Source organism: Ranitomeya variabilis, chromosome 8 (genome assembly GCF_051348905.1).
Source record: "Ranitomeya variabilis isolate aRanVar5 chromosome 8, aRanVar5.hap1, whole genome shotgun sequence".
Taxonomy (NCBI): Eukaryota; Metazoa; Chordata; class Amphibia; order Anura; family Dendrobatidae; genus Ranitomeya; species Ranitomeya variabilis.
The window spans coordinates 102,762,517-102,778,783 of NC_135239.1; the positions used below are offsets into that span (position 1 = coordinate 102,762,517).

The 16,267-nt window shown below is 46.8% G+C and overlaps 1 protein-coding gene across 3 annotated transcripts in view; it reads left to right on the plus strand.

The window, feature by feature from the left end:
* Window positions 1–16,267, plus strand: part of EDEM3 (ER degradation enhancing alpha-mannosidase like protein 3) — a 105,500-nt gene that overhangs the window by 66,721 nt on the left and 22,512 nt on the right. For 2 of the 3 annotated variants that reach the window (XM_077278785.1, XM_077278786.1), the window contains exons 14-16: window positions 2,892–3,057; window positions 13,259–13,413; window positions 14,642–14,795. In XM_077278785.1, the coding sequence (XP_077134900.1) occupies window positions 2,892–3,057; window positions 13,259–13,413; window positions 14,642–14,795 (475 nt within the window). The remainder of the gene's footprint in view (window positions 1–2,891; window positions 3,058–13,258; window positions 13,414–14,641; window positions 14,796–16,267) is intronic. The other variant, XM_077278787.1, reaches the window with a different exon arrangement.

Genomic DNA, 16,267 nt, shown 5'->3' on the forward strand with positions numbered 1-16,267 from the left:
AGTTAGCTGCCGCAGCAGCCAGCTCCTACCTCCTGTGACCGCCGCTGCTGCTCCCTCTCCATCTCCTGGGACAATGACTCAAGTGTAAAGGGGGGGTGTTTTCGGCACAAAAAAATATGCTGAAAAACTCTGCTTATACTCTAGTATATACAGTAACTACTCCCTGATTTACATTTTGTTTTATTTAACATTAATCATTAGTGAGTTACAGTTTGAGTATAAAGCCAGCTTGGATGGGAGGGAGGCGTGTGTACGCATGCACGCGTCAGCCTGTCAATCACATCCCTCAGGGTGGGGGAAGCTCTCTGCTCATTGAGTCTGCAGTATTCTTTTAGTACTGCTATTCGCTAAACGGCTACAAAAAATGTTTGCCTTTTTTGGCTACCTAGAGGTCAGACCTTTTAGCGGCTGATCTTGCATGGCACAACCTAAGGCCGGCCTCACACTCAGCGCATGTAAATACGGTCCATGTTTTACGGCCGTAATACGCAGAAAAGTCCCCAAAATAGTGATCCGTATGTCATCCGTAGGCAGGGTGTGTCAGAGTATTTTGCGCATGGCATCCTCCGTATGTAATCCGTATGGCATCCGTACTGCAATATTTTCTCGCAGGCTTGCAAAACTGACATCTAATGGATTTATGTGCTCAAATGTTCGTTAAAACATATATACAGTGTGTGTATATATATATATATATATATATATATATATATATATATATATATATATATATATATATATATATATATATATATATATATAATCATTGAGACACATTTATATATTCTGTATTTATATTCAGCGCGATATATGTGAAAAGCCGGTAATTCAATTGCCGGCTTTTCATTTCTCCTTCACAAACCCGACAGGATATGAGACATGGTTTACATACAGTAAACCATCTCATATCCCTTTTTTTTTTTTGCATATTCCACACTACTAATGTTAGTAGTGTGTGTGTGCAAAATTTGGGCGCTGTAGCTTGTAAAATAAAGGGTTAAATCGCTGCAAAAATTGGCGTGGGCTCCCGCGCAATTTTCTCCGCCAGAGTGGTAAAGCCAGTGACTGAGGGCAGAAATTAATAGCCTAGAGAGGGTCCATGGTTATTGGACCCCCCTGTCTACAAACAGCTGCCCCCAGCCACCCCAGAAAAGGCACATCTGGAAGATGTGCCTATTCTGGCACTTGGCCACTCTCTTCCCACTCCCGTGTAGTGGTGGGATATGGGGTAATGAAGGGTTAATGTCACCTTGCTATTGTAAGGTGACATTAAGCCAGATTAATAATGGAGAGGCGTCAATTATGACACCTATCCATTATTAATCCAATAGTACTAAATGGTTAATAAAACACACACATGATTACAAAGTATTTTAATGAAATAGACACAGGGTATTTCATATTGCTTGAAACCTGTGGCCTGCTTAATAATGTGGAACATCATTTTTTAAGTAGTTTTCCTTTAATTAGAATCACCTGGAAAAATAATTATCACATGTATTTAAGATTGATTTCAGTGATCCATTGAGCCCTGAGACACAATACCATCCATGAGTTTATTTGAAAAACAAAACGATTAAATCTTTGACACTTAAATCCAATTTGTATAATAATTTGGAACACTGTAATGTGTGTGTTTTATTAACCATTTCGTACTATTGGATTAATAATGGATAGGTGTCATAATTGACTCCTCTCCATTATTAATCTGGCTTAATGTCACCTTACAATAGCAAGGTGACATTAACCCTTCATTACCCCATATCCCACCGCTACACGGGAGTGGGAAGAGAGGCCAAGTGCCAGAATAGGCGCGTCTTCCAGATGTGCCTTTTCTGGGGTGGCTGGGGGCAGATGTTTTTAGCCGGGGGGGCCAATAACCATGGACCCTCTCTAGGCTGTTAATATCTGCCGTCAGTCACTGGCTTTACCACTCTGGCGGAGAAAATTGCGTGGGAGCCCACGCCAATTTTTTCCGCAATTTAACCCTTTATTTTAGCAGCTACAGCGCCCAAATTTTGCACATACACACTACTAACATTAGTAGTGTGGAATATGCAAAAAAAAAAAGGGATATGAGATGGTTTACCGTATGTAAACCATGTCTCATATCCTGTCGGGTTTGGGAAGGAGAAATGAAAAGCCGGCAATTGAATTACCGGCTTTTCTCTCTAACACCGGTGCGTATTTCTCGCAGGTCACACTGCTGGTCCGTGTGTAATCCGTATTTTTCTCGCCCCCATAGACTTTCATTGGCGATTTTTTTTTTTTGCGCAATACGGTGACAAACGCAGCATGCTGCGATTTTGTACGGCCGTACAAGACCGTATAATACGGATCAGTAAAATACGGCTGATAGGAGCTGGGACATAGGGAATCATTGGGCCGTGTGTTATGCGTATTTTACGGACGTAGTTTATGCGCTCATGCGTCCGTAAAACCCGCTAGTGTGAGGCCGGCCTTATGCATGAGTTTTCTGGGCTGAGAAGAAGTTTGCAGCCTCCCTGTGAATGCAGACTGCTGAATCACGGCAGTGTACGATGTGTTCAGGTATGACGCCCCTGTGTTCCCCATGTGAGGGGACGGTGTTGTGCCGACTAGATTCTCTTCTGCTTCTCTCAGTAGAACATTGAGAGAAGCGGAGGAGAGTTTAGTCTGCATGTGAACGCACATGTGCAAACTGTGCACTTGTGGTCACGTGATCATCCATTCAGCCTAGACATACAGGGAAATCGCGATTGTCTGAAGATTGCCACCAATCTGCAGTGCCATGGTGACTGCAGATTTTTCTTCTCAGCCCCAGAAAACCTCTTTCAGCTGATGGTAAGTAATAACTTCTGTATTTTAACTGTTCAGTGATGCTTTTGATTCAGGTTGTATTTTCCTTTCAGGATGGACTCCTTTTTCCTGGCGGAGATGTTTAAATACTTGTACTTGTTGTTTTCTGAGAGAGAAGACCTAAGCTTTGATATAGAGGATTACATTTTTACAACAGAAGCTCATCTTTTACCACTTTGGTTATCCACATCAAATCAAACACAAGTAAAGAAAAACAAGGTATGTATTCAATAATTTTATTGCCTTTATTACTCCATTTTATTAAAACAAATTTCAGAAATGAACCTTGCTGCAAATCCATTGAGATTCTGCTGCAAAATTGTCATGTCGCATACAGATTGTGCTGCGTATTGACCATGGCTTTACCTCTGCTATATGGCATTTCCACAGCTGAATGAGCATGATGTGGATTTGGTAATAAAGAACATGCTTATTTCTCGGGGCAAAAAATATGCCACCCGAAAATGAGTTCTGTAAAATTGTATCACATCCTCCACATGTGAACTAATCTTCTCATACTGACTTGTAGCCTATATTCTACCTGGGGACTGCATTGACGGTTCTGCTCACTCAGGAGCTGAAGTCTCCCAGCATTCTGATGACAGGTTATCTGTGAATAGTAATGCATAATTAAAGCTTAATTAAATGTCCTCTTTTCTCTGTCACCCATGATGGCACCACGGAGAGAGGTGATCCGCCCACCAAGGACAGGAAACCTACAGATAAAAAGGCGGTACCACTCTCCCGCATCAGTTGGTTTCCTGTCCTTGATGGGAGACCTACAGACTTACCAGGATCGTCGTGGGATTCCGGGGCCAATCAGTCCGACTCAAACAGCGGGGGTCCCCCTGCCTCGGCTGGTGTGGTGACCCGAGGTGCCACCGCTGGGGCTAGTGGGCCTCTAGGGTGTGCGGGGGAGGTGACATGGAGTTTGCGGTCACCTCCCCAGGTAAGATGCAGCAGCGGCAACATCCAGGGGGGTCCCTCTGTGGTTGCGGGAGAAGCAGCGCGGCTCTCTTCTTGAAAGCATCAGCCTGCACACTGCATTGCCGGCCGGTGTGCAGGGACCCGCACATTAAGAGGCTGCAGGCTGAAAGAGACCGGGAGCTCCGGTGGGGCAGCGTCTCATGCGTGCCATGTGCGGCGCCATCTTGGGCCACCCACGTGTGCGCGAGATGTGGTAAAGCACGCGATGGCAACCCACTGCGCAGGCGGCCGCTCCTGTGCAGGAGGCGCTTCTGCGCAGGCGCCGGAGGGGCGCTTCTGCGCAGGCGCCGGAAGAGGCGCTTCTGCGCGGGCGCCGGAAGAGGCGCTTCTACGCAGGCGCTGGAAACTACTGCGCAAGCGCACATTTGAATCAAACGGCGGGAATTACCGCCGCATAAAAGGGGGCTGCTCCAGCTATCAGTGGGCAAAAGACCTCAGCACAGGCCGCAGCATGAGCCTCAATACAAGCGCAGCACCAGCCACAGTACTAACCATAGCACCAGCTGCAGCATCAGTCACAGCAGCAAGACGCAGCGCCAGCCGCAGCACTAGCCGGCTGCAGTACGAGCACAGCCTGACAGCAGCCTACGTAAGGCCACAGCCTACAGTCAGATATGAGCGACCTGGCATCACCCTTACCTGAGTCACCACCACCACCATCATCGCCGCAGCAGCAGCAAAAACGGCGACAACAAAAAGGACACCAGGATATCACCGGTAAAGACCGCCAAAGGTCCCAGCATAGCAAGGAGTCCAGTACGGCGTCGGGGGGAAAAAGACAGACGCAGAGCATCCCCAACCGGGCAAGAAAAGCTTAGGGAAAACTAAGCATAGGATTTGTGCCCTGTGTAGAGAAGATCTTCCAATTACCTGGGAGAAGAGACTCTGTAATATATGTATACAGCAAACAGTATCCGAGGGGCTTCCCGGGTTTGCAGCCGATCTTAAAACCCTGATTAAAAATCAATCAGGTAGAAGACACCTTTAAATCTCTTAAGAGGGGGAAAAAACAGAGGAAGACTAGACATAGGTCCCCGTCTCCAGTGTCTAATACAGACAGTGATGATGCGGACTCAGATTCATCTAATTCCTCCTCCTCTTCTTCTTCTTCATCATCTTCTTCCTCTGGGGGTCACAGCTGTTTCCCCTTGGAAGACACCGATGGCCTCATAAAAGCAGTCAGGAGTACTATGGGGTTAGTAGACTCTCACCCCAAAAGGTCGGTTCAGGACATTATGTTCAGGGGTCTTGAGCAAAAGAAGAAGAGGGCTTTTCCACTTAATGAGACAATTTCCGCACTAATCAAAAAAGAGTGGAAAAACCCCATAAGGAAGGCGTTATTAACACCAAAGAGAAAGTACCCTTTTGAAGATGAATCCTGCTCTTTTTGGGAAAAAGCCCCCAAACTAGATGTAGCCATTTCTAAGGCATCTAAGAAATTCGCCCTCCCTTTTGAGGGCATGGGGGTTTTGAAAAGACCCTATGGACAAAAAGGCGGATGCCTTTCTCAAAAGTTCCTGGGAAGCATCTGGGCGAGGTCTAAAACCGGCAGTAGCCGCAGCATGCACGTCCCGTTCGCTAATGATTTGGTTAGACCAACTAGAGAGCCAGCTAAAAGGGAAAACATCCCGTGACTCTATACTAAGCACCTTGCCTGTATTAAAGGGGGCGGCCGCATTTTTAGCAGATGCTTCTGCTGATTCTGTTAGAGAAGACTGCTGATCTAGCAGCTAATCTAACGCGGCTAGGCGTGCCCTCTGGCTTAAGTGCAGGCCGGGGGACTTACAGACAAAATCTAAGTTATGTACCATTCCTTGTGAAGGGGAGTTTTTGTTTGGTCCCACCCTGGATGATATCCTGGAAAAGGCGGGAGATAAAAAGAAATCTTTTCCCTCCCTGGGCTTCCCCGCTTATAGACGGCCCTTTCGGAGCAAGAGGTTTTTCCGTAAAAAGCAAGGGAGAAACCAGGGAAAATGGGAGGATAAGAGAAACAAAAATAAAGGATATTTGTTTAACAAAATCCCCAACGACAACAAGAAACCTTCCCAATGAAGGTTGGCCCCAGGTGTGGGGGGGGGGGGGGAGATTGTCACTCTTTCTCCCGGCCTGGGAAAAGATTACTTGCAGCCAATGGATCCTGGGCATAATAAAATCAGGGTTGAAACTAACATTTCTAAAAACACCTCGCCTCTCCTTTTCAATAACATCTCCAAGGTCTTCAGTGGAAGAGCAATTGGCATTGGAAAACGAGTTCATGGGACTAGTGGACAAGGGAGTTCTTCGGGAAGTTCCCCCACAAGAAAGAGGGCAAGGTTACTATTCCCCCTCTGTTTCTGAGGAAAAAGTCCGGTAAGACCCATCCATTTATCATAAACCTGAAAAGCCTAAACAAATACCTAGAGGTTCAACCGTTCAAGATGGAAACAATAAAGTCATCTATAAAAATTCTTGTTTCCTCTGTGTTTTATGGTAGTCCTGGACCTGAAGGATGCCTACTATCACGTCCCTATCCACATAGATCACCAGAGGTTTCTCAGGATAGCAGTTTATATCAGGGGGACATTACGCCACTTTCAATTTTCAGCCCTACCTTTCAGACTAGCAATAGCCCCAAGAATATTCACAAAGCTAATTGCGGAGGTGATGGCTCATCTCAGAGAGCAAGACACCTTGATTGTACCATATCTGGACGATTTTTTGGTGATAGGCTCCTCTCCCCAACACTGCAGCAATCAGCTGGAATCAGTAACAAGTTCACTAGAGGAACTGGGCTGGCTAATAAACTTAAAAAAGTCCAGATTGGTGCCCTCCCAGGTCCAGGAATTCCTAGTTCTCACTCTAGACTCTATAAAGGAAGAATGCCGGCTTCCGGGGGATAAAATACAGAGAGTATTAAAGCTAGTGTCCAAAATACAAGCTCCCCCCCTATATAACTCTACGCCAGGCTATGTCCCTCTTGGGATCCATGACTTCATGCATACCTGCGGTCCAATGGGCTCAGCTCCTTTCGAGAGACCTCCAGTGGCAAATTTTGTCAGAGGAGATCTCCTTGGGAGGGCGTTTAGAAGGTCGGTTGAGATTATCTCCAAACACAACTCGGTCACTAATCTGGTGGGCATCGCAAAATAATCTTTCCCGGGGAGTCCCGTGGGTAATCCCAATCTCAAAAATACTGACAACAGATGCAAGCCCCAGTGGGTGGGGGGCTCATTTGGGCGACCTAGTAGCTCAAGGCACCTGGTCGACATCCCTGCGGAAAGAATCTTCCAATATGAAAGAGCTCCTAGCGGTCAAGTTCTCCCTGCAGGAATTCTTGGGGGCCCTTCACTCTCACCACGTCAGTCATGTCAGACAACAGGGTGGTAGTAGCATGCCTGAATCACCAAGGGGGGACTCGCTCCAAAAATCTGATGGAAGTAACTGAGGAAATCTTTGATAGCCGAGGACAACCTTCTATCCCTGTCAAGTCTGCATATAAGGGGAGTGGACAACTACAAAGCGGACTTTCTGAGCCGCTCCAGTCTAAAACAAGGAGAATGGGAGCTAAATCAGTCAGTGTTCACCCGGATCACGGAAAAATGGGCGGTTCCCGACATAGACCTCTTTGCCACCAACACAAACAAAAAAGTAACCTCCTTCTGCTCCATAACTCCTCGGGGGAATCCAGTAGCTCTGGATGCGTTCCTGATCCCATGGCTACATCAGCTGGCCTACGCATTTCCCCCATTTGCTCTGAATCCGGCAGTGCTGAGGAAGATTCGGGAGGACGGGGCTCATGTAATCTTAATAGCCCCTTTCTGGCCGAAGAGACCTTGGTTCTCTTGGATGAGGAGAATGTCGATATCCGACCCGTGGGTACTCCCAGATCTTCCAGACTTACTCTCCCAAGGCCCGGTCAACCATCCACAAGTTACGAGCTTACACTTGACAGCCTGGCATTTGAGAGGAAGCTACTAGAAGACAGAGGGTTTTCGCCAGGACTGGTATCCACTCTATTACAAAGTAGGAAACCGGTTACAACAAAGCAATATGGGAAGATATGGAAAAAATTCCTGTCATCATCAGGCACCAAAATAGGAGAAGAGGTCCCCCTTAAATCCGTATTAGAATTTTTACAAAACGGGTTGGAAATCGGTTTAGCCACGAGTACCCTAAAAGTCCATGTGGCAGCATTGGGAGCCCTGTTTAATTATGATTTGGCAGGCAATCGATGGGTTTCCAGGTTCATCAGGGCAGCAGGTAGATCGAGGCCACTTCCAATAAAAATGGCCCCTCAATGGGATTTAAATTTGGTCCTTAAAGCCCTGACTAAACCACCCTTCGAACCCTTGGAGGATGTCCGATTAAAACTCCTATCCCTCAAAACATCCCTGCTTGTCGCCCTCACATCTGCTCGTAGAATTAGCGACATACAGGCACTATCGGCTAACCCTCCTTTACACAGTTTCTAGAGGATAGAGTTATTCTCAAAATAGACCCAGCATACCTCCTGAAGGTGGCATCCCGGTTCCACAGAACTCAAGAGATATCTCTTCCCTCCTTTTGTCCTAACCCTAAAAACAAGGAGGAGGAATCCAGAGGCGTAGCTAGAGCTTTTGCCGCCCGGGGCTGTTCCCGAGTTTGGCGCCCCCCCCGGGCTCAATACACACAAAGGTTACCAAAAATAGTCAGGACAACACGCACAGAAACAAAACTCTATTTCTTCACTCAGCTGATGTTCAATAGACAGACCAGACACCATATCACCACAGTGACCTATGATACTATCTACAAGGCACAAATACCGCCACACCATGACCAGATGACATTACCACCACAGTGATCGAATAATATCAAATACAAGGAACAAATACCACAACATCATGACCAGACCACATATTACCACCACATAGTGACTGAATACTACAATACTGATCAATAATAAAAAAAAAACCCACAATACTATCACCATAAGTGCCATTATACACAGGAGATCTGTACTTGGTATGCAGCATCTGTGTATAGGTAATACAGTGATCACCGATGACATACACAGGACCTCAGTATATAATATACAGTGTATAGTGTCAGTGTATAGGTAACACACTGACTCACCAGTGACGTCTCTAGGTGAAGTCCTTCATCTTTCATCCCGCACAGACCGCCATCACTTCATCCAGCCAGGACTCGTCTCTGCAGGAAATAACAGTTATCTCGAGTTCCACATGCATAAACACATTACTTAATTTTCCCAACTTCTACATTACACCACATGAAGAAGGCGACAGTGTCACTCTGCACAGTAATAGGACCGCCCCACCATTTAAAACAGTATACTCAAAAAATAAAATAAATACATCACTGCAGTAATAATATCCCTTAATTAGCCCCTATGGTAATAATATTCGCCATCCTGGCCCCCGTGTGTCTCATTCCTGGCTTCAGCCATATGTTCTCCCATTCTGCCCTAATGAGTATCCATCCTGCCCCATATGATCTCCCCATCTGTCTCCATCCATCGTATCCATCCTGCCCCATGATCCTGCCCCATCTGTCTCCAATCCTGCCTCCAGTCATGACGCCATGTCTGTCATCCTGCCCCCTGTGTCTCCAATCATGCCCCGTTTCTCCATTCTGCCCCAGTGTCCAGCTTTCTGCCCCAGTGTCCAACTTTCTGCCCCAGTGTCCAGCTTTCTGCCCCAGTGTCCAGCTTTCTGCCCCAGTGTCCAGCTTTCTGCCCCGGGCCCCCCGGATCGCCGCTCTCAATAAAAAAAAAAAAAAAAAAAAAAAAAGTTCTGCTTACCTGACCGCGCTCCTGCTCTCTCTGGTTATCGGTGGGGGCGGCCATCTTCCTGAGGCCGCGCGTGCGCAGATAGAGTGCTCTCCTGCCCGGGGCTTCAGGAAAATGGCCGCGGGATGCCGCGCGTGCGCAGATGGAGATCGTGGCGGCCATTTTTCTGAAGCCGAGATGCGAACAGGTTCCCTTTAATAGAAAACAAAAATTCAGCGCCGCCGGCGACCCGCCCCCCGCATTGTGCTGCCCGGGGCGGACCGCCCCCCCTCCCCGCCCCCCCCTTCCTACGCCACTGAAGGAATCATTACATACACTAGATGTCAAGAGATGCCTCATGCAGTACATAGAAGCCACCAGAGAGAGTAGGGAGGATGCCTCTCTTTTTGTGTGCTTTCAGGGTCCCCAGAAGGGGAAAAAAGCCTCCAAAGCCACTCTGGCGAGATGGATTACAGACGCTATTAGCTTGTCATACTCATCAAGAGGAATGGCCGTTCCAGGGGAGGTCAAGGCTCACTCAACGAGGGCAGTGGCAGCTTCTTGGGCGGAGAAGGCCGGAGCTTCAATTGACCAGATATGTAGAGCTGCTACTTGGTTGTTACCTTCCACATTCTATAGGCACTATAGATTGGACCTTATCTCCTCTTCGGACCTTAGTTTCGGTAAAAGGGTTCTGGAAGCGGTGATCCCTCCCTGAATGTACAATCTATGAAATCTCTCCGTGGTGCCGTCATAGGCGACAGAGAAAAATATAGTTCTTATCGATAACGGTATTTCTCTGAGCCCATGACGGCACCCGTACATTCCCTCCCTTCACTTATGGGTGTGCACGCTAATATAGTGCCATAGGTTATTTTATGATAGGTCACACGGTATCTCAGTTAAGTTAAGTAATATTGAAACTAATAAGCTGTTCCATAGTCTCCCATCGTTCTCCAGTAAACAACTGATGCGGGAGAGTGGTACCGCCTTTTTATCTGTAGGTTTCCTGTCCTTGGTGGGCGGATCCCCTCTCTCCGTGGTGCCGTCATGGGCTCAGAGAAATACTGTTATCGGTAAGAACTATATTTTTTACCTTCATTATCCATGGTATATCCAGTATTAAATCAGATGGACATCAGCATGAGCAGCCGCTTGCATCATCTTCCCTGGTATGTCTAGTAATAGATCAGATAGACTGGGTTGACAGCAGTGTGAGCAGCCTTTTCTTACCTGAGCATCTCTGGTATCTACTGTATTAGATGGACAGGATTGACTGCAGTTTGACCAGCCTCTCCTTAGCTCAGCAGCACCCCATGTATCTACAGTATTTGGTTTGATAGGGTGGGACAGCAGTGTGAGCAGCCTCTCTTTACCTCACCACGCCTGGTATTTCCAGTATTATATCAGATGACATGGTGGACAGCAGTGTGAGCAGCCTCTTCTTACCTTACCACGCCTGGTATTTCCAGTATTATATCAGATGACATGGTGGACAAAAGTGTGAGCAGCCTCTTCTTAGCTCAGCAGCACCCCATGTATCTACAGTATTTGGTTTGATAGGGTGGACAGCAGTGTGAGCAGCCTTTTCTTACCTGAGCATCCCTGGTATCTACTGTATTAGATAGACAGGGTTGACTGCAGTTTGACAAGCCTCTTAGCTCAGCAGCATCCCATGGTATCTACAGTATTTGGTTTGATAGGGTGGACAGCAGTGTGAGCAGCCTCTTCTTACCTCACCACGCCTGGTATTTCCAGTATTATATCAGATGACATGGTGGACAGCAGTGTGAGCAGCCTCTTTTTACCTAATCACTCCTGGGGTCTCCAGTATTGGGTCATATAGAACCCCATTAATATCTTACCTAAGCTGGTAAAGTGCATTTTGGATGTTTTAGTCCTTTTACCAAGAACTAGAGAATGTAATGTAATGATGTAAGTGAAACTAAGACTCCCAGAGTGTTGTGGAAGGTCGGCATATTGGTAATAGAGTTCCCTTGATGCTAGGATACCGTAGTAATGTCCAATGAACTAGTGTGCATCCATTGTGACATCTGCCGATCACTAAAGCGCAGTGGTGGCCGCTCAAGGAATTACCTCATTGGCTCATCACAAGGGTTTTTGTATTTTTTTGGACATCTGTTTTTTTCAATTACAACAAACTAAATTTGTGAATGCACCTCTGGACTAGAAGACGGGTCAAGTGCGAAAAATATGGAGTGCAAAGGATTTACAAAGCTGCTCAACTATTTACAATTATCTTATCTAATATAGAATATCAACATTAGTTGTGTGTCAATATGAATTGGTGTGCATGAATGTAAAGCGAACCTGAGTGGTCATTCATGCTGTCTGAACCACGGCAGCAGGAATCCAGTACAGGCACCCTTATTGCAGGCGTCTGTTTTACCCTGAGGAAGCGCTGTGTTGTTTCAGAGGAGACATTCGGGGGAATACATTTAAAGACCGTCCATAAGAAGCGCTGATCAATTCCGCACTTCTGCATCTACATGTTCTTTATTCAGAAATTATTTAAAAACATCCAAAGATTAACACCAGGTTGCATGGTACAGTAGTGTAGAAAAACTACGATTTCTGAACAATCTTGCTTAAATGGGTTCACCTAGAAATGTGCTAAAATAAAATAAATTGTACACATTTAACAAAAACATTTCTAAATATCTTCATTTAACAAAAAGGGTCTGCTTTTTCTACTGCACTCTGTCATGATTCCAAGATGGCAGCTACCATCAATCACGGCCCATCCTAGATTTCAGGACCGGCTGCGTGAAGCAGGAGAGGGGTCCCGTCGGAGCAGCTCCTGTCAGGCATAGTGCACATGCATTCTTCTGATCAGTCCGTCTCCATTCCTCCATGTCCGGTCAGGGTCCGTGATCAGAGGAAAGCACGTTCACGTGCCTGGTCTGACAGTACTCCGCAGCTATGATGTGACCGGTCTCCTGCTTCACACAGCCAGTCCTGAAATCTAGGATGGGGTGTGATTGATGGTGCTGCCATCTTGTTATCCTCAGAGTGCTGTAGATAAAGAACATCTTTTTGCTATATTACGATATTTAGAAAAATGTTTAATATTTGTGTATTTATTTTATTAGTTTACTTTAGCACATTTTTCCAAGAACCAATTTAATCACGGCAATGTCTGAATTTGGTACATCTGTCAGGCTGCATGAAAATGAAACACACTAGCCATGATCTGGTGTAGATTTCGGCTCATTATATCGTTATATTTAAGTTCTGCTTTCTGCTGGGAAAAAGTCTCAATTTGGGGCAAATGGCACTTGTAAGAAACCTTGTGACTTTTTGTTGCCAGAGGAAATTATACATTCCTGCTATTTTTAAAGAAGCCTGTAGTGTGGAGACTGAGCAGTCATCTGAGGAGATCTCTGCCAACCCGACCCACTCTACTTAATTCACAAATCTCTCCCTAGCCTCTCCTGATGGGTTTCCTTTAAAATAATTTTTCTGCAAATTTTAATTCCCCAGTACTTTTTTTTTTTTAATTATTATTAATTTTGATCTTTAGGTTGTAAATGCAAAATGTGTTGCCACTTTTCCATGTTTTGCTTAAAGCAATATTCCAGTCAAAAAGACAATGGTGTGATAGACTCCGCAGTAATCTTTGCTTGGATACAGGTTTACATCTTCTATATTGTTTGCTTACAGACTACACAGTTCACGGAGCTGGATGACAGTAACTTTGAATGGTCTTGTCCAAATACACAAATTCTCTTTCGCAATGATCCTTTATATGCTCAGAGCATCCGGGAACCTTTGAAAAATGTGGTGGATAAGAACTGTCCTCGTTCTACTACAAGAATGTAAGTCTATATTACATAGATTATTCAGTATCGTATTCTGTAGCAGCTGTAATTTTTATTATCTTTAGGCTTTTTACAATTGATCCCCAGTGATCTAATTTCTGACTCCCTTTTCTAGCTATTAAAGGCAATGCAAGAGTTGTATATGCGATGTACTGATTTGTTATATAAATGCTAACATTGGGTTATTTTTAACTGATCAAAAATGCAGATAGCTCTTTAGAGCCGCCTTGCCATTGTGCCATATATGCTTACAAGCAGTTTGCTGCACCTCTCTGAAGCGGCTCCTCCGGCTGGGCGCGCGGTCTCTGCACTCCTCCGGCTGGGCGCGCGGTCTCTGCGCTCCTCCGGCTGGGCGCGCGGTCTCTGCGCTCCTCCGGCTGGGCGCGCGGTCTCTGCGCTCCTCCGGCTGGGCGCGCGGTCTCTGCGCTCCTCCGGCTGGGCGCGCGGTCTCTGCGCTCCTCCGGCTGGGCGCGCGGTCTCTGCGCTCCTCCGGCTGGGCGCGCGGTCTCTGCGCTCCTCCGGCTGGGCGCGCGGTCTCTGCGCTCCTCCGGCTGGGCGCGCGGTCTCTGCGCTCCTCCGGCTGGGCGCGCGGTCTCTGCGCTCCTCCGGCTGGGCGCGCGGTCTCTGCGCTCCTCCGGCTGGGCGCGCGGTCTCTGCGCTCCTCCGGCTGGGCGCGCGGTCTCTGCGCTCCTCCGGCTGGGCGCGCGGTCTCTGCGCTCCTCCGGCTGGGCGCGCGGTCTCTGCGCTCCTCCGGCTGGGCGCTCGGTCTCTGCGCTCCTCCGGCTGGGCGCTCGGTCTCTGCGCTCCTCCGGCTGGGCGCTCGGTCTCTGCGCTCCTCCGGCTGGGCGCGCGGTCTCTGCGCTCCTCCGGCTGGGCGCGCGGTCTCTGCCCTCCTCCGGCTGGGCGCGCGGTCTCTGCCCTCCTCCGGCTGGGCGCGCGGTCTCTGCCCTCCTCCGGCTGGGCGCGCGGTCTCTGCCCTCCTCCGGCTGGGCGCGCGGTCAGGTTGCCTTGCTGAACGCACAGCTCGGGTCAGCGGCTCGGCCGTGCTGCTATTCCAAACTGTTCATGTTTGGGAGCACACCTCCTCTTGGCATACAGGACGCAGGGAGGCAGAGGAGCGGTGCGCTGCCGAAAAACACTCAAGACAACTCCTTTTTTAAAACCATTTGAATACTTATGAGTATAACAAAACTAATTCTGAAGGGTTTTTTCTTCTTTTTCTAAGGGATGATATCTCTGGCAATGGGAACAGGCCGCCATTACGTGCTAGGGATTTCATGGCTAGTAACCCTGAACATTTGGATATCCTGAAAAAGATGGGTGTAAGTCTGATTCATTTGAAAGATGGAAGAGTTCAGCTTGTTCAACATGCCAATCAAGTAAGACTATGCTTTATAAATGGTTCATTGCAAGGGCTGTATGAGGTACTCAATTGTAATGTATTTAATTTAGATATATAGTTATTCCCAAAATGGCAAGTTATCCCCTATCAATGGGAGAGGGAACCCCCAGAAATTCTGTGGACAGGATTCTTCAGAGCCCCATCTTAAATGCAATCATCAAGGGATAACTTGCTATTTTGGGAGTAAGCATTAGGCTGTGTGCACACGTTGCAGATTTTTCGCGTTTTTTTCCCGCTATTTAATGTTTTGGGAAGCTCCGGAAAAAAATGTTAAAACGCAAAAAAAGCATCAAAAATGCAAAAAAAATGCATGCGGATTTCTTGCAGAAAATGTCCGGTTTTGCTCAGGAAATTTCTGCAAGAAATCCTGAACGTGTGCACATAGCCTTAAAGTGCCGCTCACACCGGCATATAACCTGGCCAAGTGCGGTGTGATGTTTTATCAGATGGCACTCGGCCCAGTGTTATACTATGGCGCAGAGCAGATCTGCAATCATTTTCTCATCCTGATCTGGTATGAAAACACCCAGCATGCTGCGAAAACGTCAGATATTCAGATCGTGTGCACCCATGTGAAATATCGGACTGCACCCAGATGACATCTATGGACAGAAGATGGAGAAATTAAGTAGCCGTTGTCTCTGCACTGGGGCTGTGATTCTCATGTGAGAGAATCAGATCACCCAAAGGTGACATTCCGCTCAAACTGGCAGATTATGTAGACATTGTGTAAATTGAGGCATTTTATGTATAAAGCATTCCTGGTTTCTGCTTGCCGTGTGTCTATATGGACAATTCATCAGATTGTGTGCATTTTGTGGCATCTGAAATAAATGGATGTCATCTGATAGAGAAATGGTAATAGAAATGATCCCTCCTCCGGAGGTCAGGGATTTAGAGGAGAGATGCATACCCATCCTTATCTGGGTATGAGGTGTTGGCCACACCATGGCTTCACAGGTCAGTCCAGTGGTGAACTGATTGGTGACATACATTACATGTGCACAGGGGCTGGGCTATATGGCTTACAACACCTGCAACTTTCCAAAATACTTTTCCCAACAGCTAAATGTCCTTGGGTCCATGGGAATAGAATAAAAAGCAATCTTAATGTCCCAACATGGTAGGACTTAAGGGAATCTGTCACATCCCCACACAATACATTATCCTGCAGATATAGCGGTAATCTGTAGTTTTATAGTTACAATGCATAAAGGTAAGAAGATCGCATCCAATCCAGGGTGATTAATTCCAAAATTCAAACTTTATTTTGCCATCACATGATGTTTTGGCCTGTAGTAGGTCTCTATCACGTCCAAACAATGACACACAGGGCAGGCTTATGTAGTGTGGCTTACACAAATGCACCAATCACCACAAGGCCAAACCATTTACATAAAATGCATTAATTACAAAAATATCAATACAAGGGGTATAATGCCAGATAGT